At 46.9% G+C, this 18,086-nt stretch overlaps 1 protein-coding gene across 6 annotated transcripts in view; it reads left to right on the top strand.

The window, feature by feature from the left end:
* The window catches only part of UBE2V1 (ubiquitin conjugating enzyme E2 V1), a 28,015-nt gene extending 10,399 nt beyond the window's left edge, over positions 1-17,616 (top strand). For 3 of the 6 annotated variants that reach the window (XM_061437938.1, XM_061437940.1, XM_061437939.1), the window contains 3 exons: positions 7,201-7,349; positions 14,549-14,674; positions 16,093-17,616. In XM_061437938.1, the coding sequence (XP_061293922.1) occupies positions 7,201-7,349; positions 14,549-14,674; positions 16,093-16,239 (422 nt within the window). In that variant the 3' untranslated portion in view covers positions 16,240-17,616. The other 3 variants (XM_061437944.1, XM_061437941.1, XM_061437943.1) reach the window with 3 other exon arrangements.
* Positions 17,617-18,086: the final 470 nt, after the last annotated feature.

Below are 18,086 nucleotides of genomic sequence, written 5' to 3'. Positions count from 1 at the left end.
TGCCTTTCTTTGGGATCGGAATGAACACTGACCTTTTCCAGTCCTGTGGCCACTGCTGAGTTTTCCAAATTTGCTGGCATATTGAGTGCAGCACTTTGACAGCATCATCTTTCAGGATTTGGAATAGCTCAACTGGAATTCCATCACCTCCACCAGCTTTGTTCGTAGTGATGCTTCCTAAGGCCCACTCGACCTCACAGTCCAGGATGTCTGGCTCTAGGTGAGTGATCACACCATCATGATTATCTGGGTCGTGAAGCTCTTTTTTGTAATTCTTCTGTGTATTCTCACCCCCTCTTCTTGGAGAGTCATTAGCGCCCTTGGTTTGGGTAAGATCACTTGGGGAGTCAAGTAGACAGAAAAGGCTGCGGCCAGTGAGCTGTGCGCTGAGGCCTGGCAGCCAGCGGTGGGAGGCCAGGGCGAGCGGCTCCTCAGTGCATGAGGCTGCGGAGAGAGCCCGAGGCTTCAGGAGGAGTCACGGGAGCAGCTGGGGGCAGAGCCCCCACGCCACGGGCACTCCGGATCGGGAGGTGGGGCCTGAGCGTCCATCACTGCTGGGAGCAGTTTGGGTGAGTGACTCACTAGAGAACCTTGAGTGGAGTAGGTGCAGGTCAGGTGAAAAATTGCAGACAAGGAGTCAAGACAGCTCTCTTGAGGTTTATTTGCTAAAAAAGAGCAAAGAAATGAGCCAGTAGCTAGAAGGGGATATGGGATCACGTGAGGGTTTTTTATACTATGATGGTGTGCCTATGAAGGTGATTCAGTCTCTGTGCCTGGTATAACACCAGGTGCTTCATAGGCTTTAGCTCGTTGCTTCTTCCTCACCTCCCGTAGAAGCTGGAGTATCAGGACCCCTGATGTGCTGAGGCTCAAGGTAACTTGCACGGTCCCTCAGCTAGATTGCTAGAAAGTGGCCGAGTGTAGACTGGAGCCTAGGGCCATGCTCTCTGCTGAGAGATTGTAGAGTTTTCTCTAAAGTTAACGTTCTGATTCTTGCTTGTGGGAGGTAACTTCGCCATTACTCTGACCAGCCTTTTCAAAATAAAGTGGTCAACCAGATATCCTTACATTTGTGATTCTACTTCCATGGCTTCCATGATGGCTCAGATGGTAAAGAATCTGCCCCCATTGCAGGAGACCCAGGTTCGATCCCTGGGTCGGGAACATGCCCTGGAGTAGGAAATGGCAACCTACTCCAGTATGCTTGCCTGGAGAATTCCACGGACAGAGGAGCTTGGCAGGCCACAGTCCATGGATTCGCATAGAGTCGGACAAGACTGAGTGACTAACACTTTGATTTTTTTCACTTTCCATGGCATCGAAAGATAATTTATGTGAGTACACACATATAAGGGGCTTCCCCAGTGGCTCAGAGGAAAAGAACCTGCCTTCATTGCAGGAGATGCAGGAGACACGGGCTCGATCCCTGGGTCGGGGAGACATGTAGGGAAGCATGGGTTGACTTTGTGTTTATCTTTTACAAAATAGACTGTACATACCTTTTTATTCTTTGCTCATTTTTTTTTAATTGTCAACAAATATTCATCTAAAGGCTACCATGTAAAGGCCAATTGTTTTAATATCTCCTTATAAAAATGAGAACCACCACCACAGTCATACAGATTAATCTGTGCTACCTTAAATCTTTTAACATCCCACCTGCCTCAGCCTGTAAGTTGCTCAATAGCCTGTTCTGTTGCCAGGGTATTTGCTCCAAGCAGATGCTTCTGCCTTGATATCCTGAGATGTTCAGAGTAACACATCCCTAACCTGGCCTCTAATCCTTCAGCACATCCTGAACATTACCTGGGAGATTGGCCTTATCTCTTGCCCTGCTCAGAGCCTTTTGCAGCTCCCCACTAATTACCTTCAGGATAAAGTCCAGTCCCTCTTAGAAACGCAGCCCCACCTCTTTAGGGTTCATCATATTCCGAGGGGTCTATGACCTTCTCAAAGGTTAAAAAAACATTGTCTTATGATTATATTTCTCTTATATGTTTTAATAGTTTTGTTTTATTGGACTTCGTGTGTGTGTCTTGTTTCCATAGTGAGACTTCATACTCTGATTGGGAGGCTCCTGTTTTTTATTTCTTTCATAGCCCTTGTAAGGTCTAGCATAGTGTAGAATGAGTGGTAATTATTGTACTGAGAAGTGTGTGTACATATATATTACTGACAAGTTTATGGGTAGGGGAATGTTGAGAAACAGTTAAAAAGCCTCACCAACTTTCAAAATTGCAGTCCTAAAATGTGTGGATTTTGCTTGTGAACGTGGAGTGAGCTCAGTTTTAGACACATGGAACATGGAACCCTAGACGGTTCTTTACTAGATCAGTTCAGTTTAGTCGCGCAGTCGTGTCCAACTCTTTGCGACCCCATGGACTGCAGCATGCCAGGCCTCCCTGTCGATCACCAACTCCCAGAGTTTACTCAGACTCATGTCCATTGAGTCAGTGATGCCATCCAACCACCTCATCTTCTGTCATCCCCTTTTCCTCCTGCCTCTTAGAGTTCAGTGTATCAGCTAACCAGGTACTCATCAGCCACTTCTCTTTAAATATCAGAAAAAGCTAAATGAATCGCTGCATACTTGTATGTTTTTTCAGTTCCTGATTTCTGCTGGCTGTTCTTCCCCAGGCTTTTAATCAGTTTTTGAGTGAAAATAAGTTTATGGCTTAGGGAAAATTAACTAAAAAATAAAAAGTAACAGCCCTCTTAAAAAGCTGTCCACTTTGTGGACTTAAATTCTTCAAGATTTAGCTAAATAAAGGTTAACTGAGTGCATAACTGCCTGATGCCAGATTGCAGCCTTTATCAGTCTTTACTTACTCTTACCCTTAGAGGGTTTAAAATACCCTCTGAGCTAAACCTCGGGTGTTAAGGTTCAAAGGGGTTTTTGAGAACAATTAGGTGACCTCAGATGTTGCAGAACGGTGGCACATAAGCAGAATCTGAACCACAGACACTTGGCCAGAGCAAAGGAGTGACTGTCCCCTTTAGACAGGACATGTATTCTCCAGTTCACGTCAGTTCTTAACACTTCCTGTTGTTTTGAGCCAGACATGTTAAAGAAATTTGCAAAGCCATGCCACTCTTCTGAGCAATTTATTTTCTCTCTTTGGAAAATATAGGTGTCTGTTATTTATCTAAACTCACAGTGGTTTGTTGTGGTTAGTTATTAAGTCAGTTAAATATTTTTACAATTTCTCAGCTTTAATTGTCTAATTTGATAAATAACAATAGCTATAACCCACATAAACAAAGACTCTTTGAAATCTTCAGTAATTTCTAAGAGTATAAAAGGGTCTTGAGACCAAAAAAGCTGAGAACTGCTATTCAGATAGACTAAATGCTTACTGTAATTAATCAGTATATATTACAGTTATTCTGATATTTATATGTATATTCCAGCTCCTGCTTGGACTATTTCTAGACTGCCTAGTAGATACTGGCCAATCCAAAGTTTGTCATTTATTAAGCTGTTTTAATGCCTGTTTCATAATTGACTCAAACTGAATCACCCTATAAAGTCAGTATGGAAGTAACCAAAGCTGACTGTCCTCTGTGGTGCTCAGTTACTGTTCCAAATGCTAACCTAAAACAAATTTAACTTCCTCGTTTTTTTGTTGTTGTTCAGTTGTGTATGTGGGCTTTGCGCGCTTTAAGTAATTGAATGTCAAACTCACTACCTGCTTTGAAACTGATAGCAACGAGCTTGTGATATTTGGATGAAGATTTCCTAATCGGGGGACCTCGCTGGCGGTCCAGCAGTTGAGACTCTGCTTCCCCCACAGGGGGCTCGGGTTCAGTCCCTGGTTGGGAGCTAGGATCCCACATGCAAAGAGGTGTAGCCAAAAAAGTTTTTTTACAAAAAGGATTTCCTAATTAGACCTGGTTGTTAGATGAAGAGGGAACATTTACAGCCATAAGGATATTCTTTGCTAAAGTTTACAGGAGGAACAGTTACACCTGAAGTAATTAATCCAACCTGACTTTAAAGATCTGACACCAAAAAAATAGCACAATTTGTTTGGAATTTCCTCGCGCTCCAGGGGTTAAGACTTAGTGCTTTCTGGGACCTTCCTTGGCTTCAGTCTCTAAGGTCCTGCAAACTGGCGCAGCTCCCCCCACCCCCCCCCCCCAAAAAAAAGCCCATTTTTTTTATCTTGCCAAAGAGAGTAAGTTGAAATAGAGGTCACATGTATAACTTCATTCAGTGATGAAGGTCTTAGCCATGGCAGCTACTGGACTTTGCTGTTGATCATTTGAACAGGGTTTGGTAACACTAAAAAACACAGACCACTTAGAGAGTTAGTCTCTTAGGGAATACCATTAGGTGAGATTCCCCCTCTCAGGAAATCCTCAGTCCTTACTTCAACCAGGTGCCAGGTAACGAAAGGCTTGGAGAACGTGAGGGAGCATGACCCGTGTGACTCACCTGGGGGAGGCGTGCGAGGCAAAGTGGATCGCAAGTGTGCTTTGGTTGACATGGTTCCTAAGTGTTTTCTTGATCAAATACCACAATCGTGGTTTTGGTTTTTTTTTTTTAAATCATAGAATATAGAAAGGGGGTTGGAGTCACCCATAATTCTTGCACCGAGAGATAATCACTGTCACCATCTGGTCTCCTTTCCAAATTTCTTAAGACATCACTTAGCGTCTATATTAGTTTGCGAGGGCTGCCAGAACAGAGTGCCATAGACTGGGTTGCTAAAACAATGGAAATTCAAAATTCTGGAGGCTGGAAGTCCAGGATCAAGGTGTCAGCGGGTTTGATTTCTTTGACTTGCAGGTGGTTGCTTTCTCACTGGGTCCTCGTGTGGTCTTTACTCTGTACAAGTGTGCATGCCTGTTGGGCACCTGGGTTTCCTCTTCTAATAAGGACACCAGGCAGACTGAACTAGGGCCCACCCTCGTGGCCTCATTTCAGCTTAATCACCTTCTTGAAGGCTGTTTGCAGACATGGGCACATTCTGAGATGCCAGGAGTTGGGGCTCTGTGTATGAATTTGAAGGGACACAGTTCAGCCCGTCACCCCATCTGGGAACAGGTACCTCAGATATTTACCAGTCTTCCTATCAGTACAATTCTGTGGTGTAGGGATATTCATTTGTATTAGTGCGGGGTTATAAATTAACCAGGAGCAATAGCAGTGGTGAGGCACAGTGATTTTTCTCCCTGAGCCGAAGTAGTTAGGATTGTTAATGATTTAACTCTTTGTAAACAAAAGGCATTGTATTGTCTGCCTTCTTGCTTATAATATCAAAAACCTCCTTCAGTTTTGTGTTTGCTGGAGGAGACTTAATTATTCAGTGTAGCTGAATAATCCAGTTGGCTAGTCTTTGGGTGAAAAATGCTAGTGTTTTCCAAATGGACCATTCAGGAATGCTTTCAGGATTTTTCTGTTAAGTTTCAAGTACCATCTGTGCTGTTTAATATTTTTCTTCAGTCAGATGACTCTCTTGCTTATATTTATTTTTAAAAGGAAAATTTTATCATTGTCATAAATGAAAAATTAGTATAATATTACCTGCCCTAAATAGGTTATTCTCAAAAATAAATACATGACTAGAGAGTGAACTATCCATTCATGTACCATCTTCAAAAAGCTTGGGGGCCATAGACGCTTCTTTGTCACACTTCGTAGGCAGCCTGCCAGCACGTCTCACCACTCAGACCTCTGAAATAGCGAGACTTCTCACCACCGTCGCAGCTGTCACCTGCGAATCACTGCCACAGCCTCCTGTCTCTGCCCTGGCTCCCCTCACTGCGCTCTTCATACAGCAGCCAGAGGGACCGCATCACTCCTGCTCACAGCTCCAGTGTTTTCTTTCACAGTTGGAGCCCCTGATTTCCTACTAATCTTCCATCTCACTGACTTGGTTTCAGCTAAATTGGTATCTTTGCTGTTCTTTGGCACTCTGGGCAAGGTTGTGCTTCAGGACCTTTGCCCCTGCCTGGAAGACTCTCCCTTCAGCCACCAATAAATCATGCTCCCTATTTAAAATTGTAACTTCCCCCATCAGTACTCTCTGCTCCAGAGCACCGCCATCTGTCATATTAATAATTTACATGTATTTCCATCTAGGATGTAAGCTCCATGAGGGCAGGCATTTTTGTGTTGTTCACAGCTTATTGCCTGGTGCCTGGAAAAGTATCTGATGTCCTCAGATATTTATTCCAGTCAAATTAATAGTAGCGGGTTCTGCACTTTGGAAAATACTAAAATATAATGGAAACACCTCCCACAGCTTTGAGTCCCTCCAAGTGGGTCTTTCTTCACAGTCATCTGCGAAGTGCTGCTTGGCTCTGAGAGTCTGGCCTTGGGGGCTCAGTAAAGAAAGCTGGTAACTTGCCTGGATCCCGAGTTTTTCCTGGAGGAAATAGTCTGAGTGCCAGGGGAGGTGGGGGACAGGTGGACAGGCCTGGTTGGGAGAGCAGCATCCCCAGCTGGCCCTGGTACCTGGACTCTGTTCTGGAAGACACCCAGAAGCAGTGCGCGCCTCAGCCTGAACTCGGGCACAGCGGCATGAACCTGGAGAGGTGTTTGTGTGCCTGCTTCCCTGAGCTGCTTGCCAGGCTTGGGGAATTTTAGAAACAGGTAAAGCAGAGAACCGGCTACCCTCCTTTAGCTTTTTCACGAGAAACTGTGACTTAAATATTTGAAAACTTTCATCCGTGCTGCCTTCACTTGACTCTTGAGTTGATGAAGGGGACACTTGTTACATGCTCGGAATAGGGCAGCTGTTCCTTCTAAGGTAGTTTTAAGAGTCATTCCAGCAAAGGAGCACACCCTTAGACTCAGAGATGTAGAACAAGAATAAAACAAAAGAAATACCCTCTGTTCTTCCAAGGCACTTTTATCAACACTTTATTTATGGTTTTCATGTCAAACTCAGGGGCGCAAATTAGCATTTCTACTTGTAAAGCCTTTGTGACGTCTGTCAGCGCTCCAGGGACGGGGGCGGGGTACTCTAGGTTCTGTCACCCAGCCGTGGTTTAGTCGCCAGCGCCCCTCCTTCTGGTGTGCTCGTCGATACAGGTAGCTTCGCGAGCAGCAAGCTTGAGGCGCGGCAACTTACAGCAGTGTTTTGCATGTAAGCATCTTTATTGTCAGGTAGGGGTAATGAGCGACTAGCTCTAGGCTTACAAGTTCCCCTGGAGTTGCTAGTATCTTGAATCTCTTTCCATTTATTTTAGGAGTAAAAGTCCCTCGCAATTTCCGACTGTTGGAAGAACTCGAAGAAGGCCAGAAAGGAGTAGGAGATGGCACAGTTAGCTGGGGTCTAGAAGATGACGAAGACATGACACTTACAAGATGGACAGGGATGATAATTGGGCCTCCAAGAGTAAGCGTCGAGCTACGGCTATAAATGTCAATGTCTTACATTCACTGTGCCTCCTTTAAAACTGTTACCTTATCACGGGAAAAGCTCACCAATGGTGTAGTTTCTGAAATGTGGCTATTCTTTTTTGACCAGTTTCAGTTTATATATTTGAACCTCCTCTGATGCTGTTTAATCCCTCTAAATGGTAAGCAAAAATCTGTTCAGACTCTTAGTGTGAATTTACGTGACGATGTAGGCAGTGAGGCTTGAGGTAATTGTACTGTTAGATGTAGTTTAGAACAAACTCTTGGGCTTATCAAATAACAAGGCTCCAGATACAGCCGGCATTCCTGAAGGCAGGGTCTAGACTGTGGAGAGCCTCCTGGGTTGTGGTTTTTATTCATCGTTTCCCAGTCCTGTCACGTATCTGTGTCCTGGTTCGTTGGGCCACTCAGCAAAGGGTCATTGCCTTCGTGGTCTGCTCTGGTCTGTTCAGACACTGTTGAGACCAGAGACCTTTGCAAAGAAGACAGAGACAATGGGGATGAGGAATGTGACCTCTCTTAAGCTGTGTAATTAGCAAGAGTTCCCAGTCTTCGTAATGCCAGCTAACCTTTTTTTATGGCATGAAGTCAACTCCCCAGAAACATCATTTAATTCTCACAAGAGCCCGTTGTTAGGATGCTCTTGTTGTGTAGTTGCGTTCCATTTTACAGAAGCCAACTTGGAGAAGTCTGCACAGAGTCACTTAGCTGAGAATTCCCAAACCAGGTCTCACTCCAGAGCTTGTATTCCTAACTACTAGCCTATATTGTCTCCTTCCTATTTATGTTTTGAGTTTTCAGCTGTTCCCATTATAAAATTATCTAGTGTTAAGTAATAATTTGATGTGGAAGTGAAGAGATAGACTCCAGTAATGTGACACTCGTTTCAGACAAGCTGTAGGAGATTTTGAGCATAGCAGGCCCTTTCCTGGAGAAGGCAATGGCAGCCCACTCCAGTACTCTTGCCTGGAGAATCCCATGGATGCAGGAGCCTGGTGGGCTGCTGTCTACGGGGTCGCACAGAGTCGGACATGACTGAGCGACTTAGCAGCAGCCCTCTCCTGTGTCTGCTTGTGCTTGAGGGTGGTCAGTCGTTCTGCTCACCTTGTGCAAGGCTCTGCACTAGTTCTGGGAGGTAGAAAGACACGGGGGCTCTGGCCCTGGCTGAGAAAGGAAGCGTGTGGGGCTCGCTCAGTGTCAGGACCAGCTGTTGTTCATCTTGGATCGTCATAGGTGCTCAGGGCAAATGACTGGCTTTGCCATGTACTTTTCTGAGTCATTTTTGTGACCCTGTAGCTTTGTTTGTCGGGGGGTGGGGGTGGTTAAAAAATGTGCAATCTGTATTTACTCATTTCTTGATCTTTTTTTTTTTTTTAAATCTGTGAAAATCAGGATTTTCTGAATCTCATTAAGTACTAGGGAAAACCTGATGCAGAAGGCTTTTGTCTTCACACAGATCATTTCTTGCTGTCTCTGAAAGCCCTTAGTATAGTGATGGTTTCCTTCACTGCGTTTCATCTCTTCTTAAGAATGCTTTAGGTTTTTTGAAGATGAAAACTATTCTTCCCTCCTCTTTACTCTCCAGAACACCTGGAAATGACTCAGAATGAGGTAGTTGTTCAATAGATTTGTTAATCAACAGACCGATTTTCAGACTTGAGCGTAGTGAGGATGAACCAGCGTACAACAGTGACTACCCTAAATTACACCACGACTGGGTGTGGTGAGTGAGCACACTCAGCGGTGCCGCAGAGCCACTCAAACACATGAACAAATGAACGCTCAGTTCTGTAAAAATAGCCTATTCCACCTAAGACACTTTAAGAGTACCCTGAATTTCAACTGGCCTCTTTGCAGAGGAAGCTGTTAGTGAGTAGCTGCAGTATGCAAGGTACTTCCCATATATCCTCTCCATTGTTTCTTTGTTTTTAATTGAGACATAATTCACAATGGAGAACTCACTTACCGTAGAATTACTTTTAAAGTGTTCAGTTCAGTGGGTTTTTTTAATCATATATTCAGCACTGTGCAACTGTCATTAACTTGAGGGCATGTTCATTACCCAAGAGAGAAACTCCATGCCCTTCGGCAGGCGCTCCCATTCTGCCCTCTGCCCTCGCGTTCCTCGCCCTTGACAGTCACTGATTTTCTGTCTCTCTGAGTTTGCCAATTCTGACATTTCATGTAATTGGGATCAATATGTGGCCTTTTGTGACTGGCTTTTACTTATCATGGTGTTCTCAAGGTTCATCCATGTTATAGCACTTACCAGTAGCTTTTTCCTTTTTATGGCTGAATAATATTCTTTTTTAATGGATATACCATGTTTTGTTTATCCATTAATTGATGGACATTTGAATTTTTTTCACCTTTTCCTATTACGAATAATACTGCTATGAATATTTGTGTATAGGCTCTTATGGGGACAGATGTTTTCACTTCTTTTACGTATATACGTAGGAGTGGGATTGTTAGATCACATGATAACTTTGTTTACATTTTAAGCAACTGCCAAACTGTTTTCCAAAGCAGCTGCACGTCTCACATCCTGCCAGCAGCGCATGCGGGGTGCGTTTCTCTGCATCTTTACCAATTCTTATTATCATGTCTTTTTACTCGTACACTTTCTGTTCCTTAAGGTTAAAAGCAAAGACATAAAGGAACTACCTGCTTCTAGGCGCTTCCTGTGACCAATCTATTTTGTGGTTAATGTACAAGGTGTATGCTGTGCAACTGGAGTGTCAGCCTCACGATTAAAGCGTCTGAATAGAACACTGAGGAACTCCTCTCCCTGTTACATTTTTGTTGTGTTACTCAACAGAATCCTCCACCAGGATTTAGAAAGCATGTACCGAATGATGCAGCAGTCCTACTGGGAATTTACTCCTCTTTTCTTGAATGTATTGCCCCAAATCCTGTATGTACAAAATTATCTCATGCCTTAATTTCAGTACTGGCAAAATACTGGAAACCGCCTGAGTGTCTCTCAGTAGACCGTAGTATGTACTGTGTAGCTTTTCAAAGGAATGAGACAGATTTGTGTGTGCTGAAATGGAGTGATCTCCATGATACTTAAGTGGGAAAAAGGTACAAAGCACACAGAACGTGCTGTCACTTGGGGTCGGGCTGGGAGAGGGAGGCGGAGGAGGTGGACACGCTTGTGCTTCCGTGTGCTGAGAATACTTTGGAAAACAGAGAAGAAGCCCATGTCGGTGGTTGTGTTCTTCAAAAGGAATCACTCGCTAGGGCCGGGGCGGGAAGGGAGACTTATTCCCAATACCTTTTTGTACTCTTTGAGTGAGCTTTAATCATGTGAGTGTGTTAGCTATTTGAAAATAGATATGTATATATATTTTTTCTTTTTGTAAAGCAAATCTTCCAAACCTAAAAGCAAAGCTTCCTGTCCAAGTGCCCCTTGAAAAATTCGGCAAACGTATCTGTCCACGGCATTGCATGTAGAGGATTTCTGCTCTGCCCGTGGGGTGTAATGGTAGCCGGGTTACAGAGCGGAGTCTCTCGGCCTTGGCACTGCTGACGCGTTGGGCGGGTGGTTCTTCGTTTTGGAGCTGTCCTGCCACTAGCGGGTGTTAGCAGCGTCCCCGGGGTTGGGACAGCCATAAACATCCTCAGGGGCAGCCTGCTTCCCGCCACTTCGGGAGTGGGACAGGAACGGGGGTCGCCCTGGTTGAGCAGCACTGTTACACCTCTGGAGTTCTCCGTGATGGTGTTTTTATGGGTGGGTTAGAGCCTAGCTGTGTGTTCACTCACATACTTATCTAAAAGTAGACTGCGCATAATTAGGAACAAACAGAATTACAGGAGTGTGTGAAGTAAAAGGGCAGTGATCCATTCCCCGTTTCATTATACTCTCCACAGAATAAAAACTGATCATGTGGTGTGTGGTGTGTTTCTACTGGCATTTACTGTGGGTACACAAACCTAAATACATAACCATTTTAATAAAAATGAGACCTTGCTGTGCTTAATGTTTTGCAGCTTTTTTTTTTTTTTTTACCTTAACAGACTGTGGACATCTTTCCATATCAGTATATATTGACCTGTCTCCTCCTGAAAAGCTTTCAGCTACCTGTCTGATACGTGAATATATTCTCATAGAGTTTTTCAAACAGTACAGATTAAGCAGTTCACTTTGTACCATTTAATTCTTTGTGTCAGTCAGGAAAAGAGAAACCATACTAAATATTTCAACAGAGATAATTTAATATAGAAATTGATCAAATAGGTGTTGGGCTGAAACAAAGCCTACTAGGGGAACACACAGAGAAGACAATGGCACCCCACTCCAGTGCTCTAGCCTGGAAAGTCCCATGGACGGAGGGGCCTGGTGGGCTGCAGTCCATGGGGTTGCTAGGGGTCAGACACAACTGAGCGACTTCACTTTCACTTTTCACTTTCATGCATTGGAGAAGGAAATGGCAACCCACTCCAGTGTTCTTGCCTGGAGAATCCTGGGGACAGGGGAGCCTGGTGGGCTGCTGTCTCTGGGGTCACACAGTCAGACACGACTGAAGTAACTTAGCAGCAGCAGCAGGGGAACACAGATAACACTAAAAAATAACCACGGCCTGGGTCTGGAAGGCTGAGTCAGGGGACGCTAGGACCACTGAAACCTATCACTTGGAGGACAGGCACCCTCTGTTGGTCCCTGTGGGGCCCACAGAACTGGTTGGACGAGCCCCAAAAGGCCAGAGGCTTAGCCCAGAGACAGCTCTCACTGCCAAGACGGGGGCCTTGGGCCAGAGTGACCCTGATGGGAACAGAAAGCAAAGGGGAAGGAAAGAGGGCCTCCTTTTGCCTTTTTATTTTTTATTGCAATTGTGCAGTCAACACAGCAAGTTAAGTCTTCAGCTGTACAATATTCAGGTAGTACTGTGATTGAATTCAAGAAATGAATAATTAATGCTGCCGTCAGAGGATCTGTTCCCTGACTGACGGGAACAGAGTTCTTGTGCAGAGGAAGTCTGTCTTGCCTGGTCCAGAGTGGGCTGGGCAGGTGCTGGGTAGTGAGCGCTAAACCCACCTTCCCTGCTCTGCTCTGGATCCTGGCACTGGCATCTGTGAACTCCATGCTTCCTCTGTCAGCTGGCTTCCTGTCAGGCGCCAGGGGAGGGCACAGCGGAGAGCCTGAAGGGCAGGGAGGAAGCCTTGTTCCTTCCTGCTTGCCTCTGCTCTGTCTGTGCCACTCTGGTGATTGCCCTTCATCCTGGCATCAGCCGTGGGTCCAGGCCTCCAGGTTTTGGGGGTTCCTCCAGCCTTTGGGGGCACCCCCAGCATCAGCCTCACAGCAGCCCCTCCTCAGAGACCTGGGTTCAACTCTGGAGCCCTCTTCCTCCGAGCCTCTAGACCGGATCAGCTACAGCTTTCTTCCCTTGTCCCCCAGCCTTCAGGGGTAAAAAAGGCAATAACCCTGAACTAACACAAAGGTAGTATCTGCTCCCTGCAGTCCTCACCTCTGTGTGTGTTCAGGTTCCTCTTTTAAAACTTTTCAGTCCAGTGGTACCTGTTTAACCGATTTCCTGTATTAAATTCTTTGTTAAAATACCTAGTGTGGTGTCTTTTTTCCCAAGCTTTTCCCTAATTTTCAAATCCCCACCTTCATGCCCAGATTCACTGTGAGCAATAGTTTGACATGTCTCCTCCCACTCCTCCTCCTGTACATTACTGCCTGTTGGTGGCCTCCGTCATGGAGATCCTCTCAGGCTGTACCCCGCCTCCCGTTTAGAGGCCCCAGCCTTTATTCTGACAGCATATGCCCACCTTGTACGCTGAGCGCACCTGTCATGTAACTGCAGCGTTTGAACAGTTACAGATGCCTGATGCTGGGGATAAGAAGTGAGGGAAAGGGAGTCAACGGCTGGCTGCCCTCTTGCTGTAACTGCAGGATGGTGCTCCTGCTTACCAGGGAAGAAGGCAGGTAGGGGGAAATCCTGAGTTGAGCTTTTGTTACAGGTTGGGGTCGCTGTGAAGTGGATGTGAAAATCTTATATGGGAATATTATGCCTTCTGAATCTTAAAATATATGTTCCAGTTTTTAAGCTAGGGACGGGCCACTATTTTAGACGGAATGTTTTCAAGCCTTTAAATCACCTTTCTTACTGTGCTCCCCGCAAAGGCCGCTAGATGTCACTGTTCACACAGGAGCCGTTTCTTGTGCAGCACGGGGTGCAGTGGGCACGGGGCGCGGGTGAGGGCCCCGGAGGAGGCCGGTCTCCCCCACGGGGGCCGGTCCGACCGGGAGGTGTCAGCCACGCTTTGGTATGGTCTTCAGACACGCAGGTGATGATGACGCAGCTGCACATGAGAAAATCGTGAGCAGCCTTCTGTTTCACACGGTGCTTGAACTGGGTCTCAGAGGCTGGGGTGCTTCGGGTGGGGGTCAGCGCTCCAGGCAGAAAGAACCGCCTGGAGAAGGGGGCGCGCTCCGCCGCTCAGCGGGCGGAAGTGTCAGGGAGCCGTTCCCTGCCGTGAGGTGGGACTCGTCGGTGTTTCTCAGCGGAGGCTCGGTTGGCGCTCGGAGAAGGACCGTTTCTCCTGGGCAGGTCTGGCGTCCTCGGCCCCCCGCCACCTCCTCGATGCCGGGCATCTTGGGTGGTTCTAAGGCAGCAGGGACGGAGTGCCCGTGGCTGAGATCCCTTCCCAGAGCGCGACCCCGGTGCTGAGGAGTGGGAGGCGACCCTTGTGTCTGTGCCCACCCGACCTTGTGCTTGAGTTCAAAGTTCTCTAGAGTTGCCTGTTGTTTACTCTGTACGTGGCAGTGTTTAGTGCCTCGGCTGATGGTCCCTTCGTGAGTAGACATCGGTATGACTTCCCAGAATGAAGGATGCCTCTTACACTTCGTTTACCAGGGTGTAGACACATGAACGTAAAAGCAAGTCCATCTGATTGCGCCTAATGATACCAGCTTAAGACTTCAGTGACCCTAGCTTAAATTTCCTGGCTTCTTTATATTCCCCCAAAGCCAAGATTCATGGGCGCTAGTGCAGGGACCGATCACGACTAACTTACCAAACCGCGAGCAGACTCTGTATGGTGGCAGTAGACACACCAGCTCTGCAGCAGGAATAAATGGGGAATAAATGGGGTTTCAGAAGTTGTGCATTTTTTAAATTCTTTGTAATTGCCTGACATGGCTATACCTTCTTTTTTTTTTTCCAGACAATTTATGAAAACCGAATATACAGCCTTAAAATAGAATGTGGACCTAAATACCCAGAAGCACCCCCCTTTGTAAGATTTGTAACAAAAATTAATATGAATGGAGTTAATAGTTCTAATGGAGTGGTAAGTTGTTTCTGCTGCCCCTCCTTGTCCCCTGGGGTTCCCCAAAATTCTTTGTGCTCGAACGTCAGGGGCACTCGGGGCCTGATTCCGTTTGTTCCTTGATTCTTGGATGACGACGTGCTGCAGGACGCACACGTGCTGTTTGGAGTGAGGGCCTGTTTCCCAGTTGTGTTTAAGCACAACTTGTGCGGCGTTTGCTCTGGGCTGTTACCACTCAGCCTGTGCCGGTCACTTTGAAACGAGCGTGCCTTCAGCTCCCTGCTACACCCCCAAGAGGTAGAGGCGGAGAGGGGAAAGACCGCCCCCAACGCCATGCTTCTCTCCGTGGGACTTAATTGTGCACCACAGGCATATAATACTTTTTCCTGGTAATGGCCTTGCTTTCTTATTTTTGCCACTGTTTTCACTGCCATGAATGGAGACCAGTCTTGTTTGCCGTAAGCAGGCACTGATGGGGACACACCAGTAAATGCTGTAAAAGCGGAGCAGGGGTGGCAGATTGCCCCCTGCCGCGCGCTGAAGGCTCTCGAGCCTCTGAGGCCGCTGTCCTGGCCAGGGGAGAGCAGGAGCCTTAGAGGGTGCTTGCGTGCTAGCATCACAGGAGCTCCTAAGCCCTCTGTTTTGAGGTATTCAGAAGACTGGAATGGAAGCTGAGAAGAGCTGAGCCTGTTGCTGTGGTCAGTGTTACCTCTGAGGCCCACCTGATGTCCTGAACCCAGGAGAAGTTCCCATTTGGAGGCGTTTCTCCAGGGAGCGCTGCACTGACTTGAGGGGGCATGGCTTGGGCAGGCCCTGGTCTGCAGAGCCCTTGCCTTGCTCTCCCTACTGCCCTGAGCTGTGGCCGCCACGTGGGCACAGAGTAGGGGAGGACAGGCCCTGAGCATCACCCGCCACTTGGGCACAGAGTAGGGAGGACAGGCCCTGAGCATTGCCCGCCACCTGGGCATGGAGTGAGGAGGACAGGCCCTGAGCGGTGGCCGCCACCTAGGCACAGAGTGGGGAGGACAGGCCCTGAGCATTGCCCGCCACCTGGGCATGGAGTGAGGAGGACAGGCCCTGAGCGGTGGCCGCCACCTAGGCACAGAGTGGGGAGGACAGGCCCTGAGCAGTGGCTGCGGCTGGCCCAGCAGGCGAGGCCGTGGTTTCACAGCCAGTTGAGTCTCACCAGCTATCGGTGCCTCGTCTGTAAGAGCGGCTTTTACTTATCCGTAATTTCCTCCTTCCAGACCGTGAGGGTTTGGGACCCACGGGAGGGAGGGAATCCTGTGGGCATTCCGCATGTCAGATCTGCTGGGCGGTCAGCGTGTTCCACCTAAACGCGCTCCTTCCTCGCTTTTCTGCGGCAGCTCGCTCCAGCGCACGGCGCCCCTGTGTCTGAGAGCCTGACAGTCATCTGTTCTATCCTTGCCTTTCTTTAGGTGGACCCAAGAGCCACATCAGTGCTAGCGAGATGGCAGGACTCGCACAGCATCAGAGTTGTCCTGCAAGAGCTTCGGCGCCTAATGATGTCTAAAGAAAATATGAAACTCCCTCAGCCGCCTGAAGGACAGTGTTACAGCAATTAATCAAAAAGAAAAACCACAGGCCCTCCCCTGCCCCCATTCGATTTAAAGTCTTCATTTTCCGCAGTAGTAAATTTTCTAGATTCGTCTTGTAGACCTCAAAGTACTGGAAAGAAAGCTCCCATTCAAAGGCAGTTTATCTTAAGATACTGTAAATGATACTAATTTTTTTGTCCATTTGAAATATACAAGTTGTGCTGTAACAAATCACCCTGTCAAGCGTAACCACTGTCCACATAGTTGAACTTCTGGGATCAAGAAAGTTATATTTAAATTGATTCCCATCCTAACCGGTGGGGCACATCTAACTCAACTGTGAAAAGACACATCACACAATCACCTTGCTGCTGATTCCATGGCCTGGGGTCTCTGCCTTCTCCCCCCTCCCCTCCCCCTCCCCGCAACAGCCCTCCAGCTCGGGGTGGCTTAGTAGAGTACACATGAAGGTTTCAGGTCACAGCCTGGGGGACACTGCTGGCGTGTGGGCTGCTCTGTCCGCATCCCTGGTCTCTCTCTCTAAGTCTTAAGTGATGCCCCCCCTTCCAAGCCATCAATCCTGCTCCCCCCACCCTCCACTGCTGCCCTTGGCCGAGGCATAGATTGTAACCCCTCTGCTTCCCTCTGAAATTGGCCTTTGGTGAGGAATTCAGGGCTTTCCCCATATCTTCTCCCCCCACCTTAATTGAGGGGTGCTGCTTTTTCCTTCCTCCTCCTCAAGTCCCTTTGCACCACCACCACCCAACACTTTCCATGACGCTTCCTTGCTTTGGCCAGAAGCCATCAGGTAAGGTTGGAAAGAGTCTCTGACCTCCCCTCATTTAGCCTTGGAACCACAGTTTACTCTCCACCAGCCTGGGAAATGAATATTGGGTTCTCAGCCTTGCCACCCTCTGCTGCCATCATCAGCTGATGCGTTTCTTTAGCTCAGGTTTTGATAAGGTGAAAAGAACAGTCACCAGGGTTACTCAGACCTGCCAGCTCGCGACCTCCTTGGTGGTTAAACTTGGAGAAAGGCCACAGAAGACACTTGTAAGCACACACGACCCCTCTGAATGAATTGTTTTCTTTTCCTGTAAAGGCTTTGGCTTTTTAAAATTGAAGTTTTAAACAGGGCTCTCATTGGGTCATCCTTTCAGTCCATTCGGGTCTAGTTTGGAAGCTGACAACTGGAACAAAAAGAACCTTGAATTCGGTGCATACTTTGGTTTTGGTGCTGCTGCTTCTCCCAGTCCTCAGCAGGGATTACGAAAGACCTCGGTGTGCACGGCAGATCCCCGAAATTCCTGGCAAATCGCTGCGTTTTTCCACTTTTCTGTTCAGGACCACTAAATGCTGAGATGTGGATGCATACTGAAATAAAATCAATTCATTGTGTTCCAAGGGTTTTTTTTGTTTGTTAGTGTCTGTGTAAAATCACCTTTTGAAGCAGCAACTATCAAGTCTGAAAAGCAATTGATGTTTCCATTAATCTTTTTCTGGGGGAAACCTTAGTTCTAAGGATTTAACATCCTGTAAGTAAAGTTTTAACATAACAGTATTCCATAAGCAGCCTTTTTATTGTCAGACCATTGCCTGATTTTAATATAATAAAAAGAAGTGTGCGTTAATATTTAAGAAGCTGTGCTCTTCTTCCTCAGCATATACTTTATTCAGGATTAGAATTTAATGTCTTAGATGCTTTGGTATTCAACTTGACTTCCAAAAGCAGGGGCCGGGGAACTTTTTCTACAGTGGGTCCAAGTTAGTAAACATTTAGGTTTTTTTTTTTTCCTTCTGGCTTGTGAGACCTTGGGTTGCACCCAGGCCCTCAGCAATGAGGGCAGAATCCTAACCACTCAACAGCCAGAGAA

Source organism: Bos javanicus, chromosome 13 (assembly GCF_032452875.1).
Source record: "Bos javanicus breed banteng chromosome 13, ARS-OSU_banteng_1.0, whole genome shotgun sequence".
Classification (NCBI taxonomy): Eukaryota; Metazoa; Chordata; class Mammalia; order Artiodactyla; family Bovidae; genus Bos; species Bos javanicus.
Note: the sequence above shows the minus strand (reverse complement) of the source record. Positions and strands in the feature narration are given on the sequence as shown.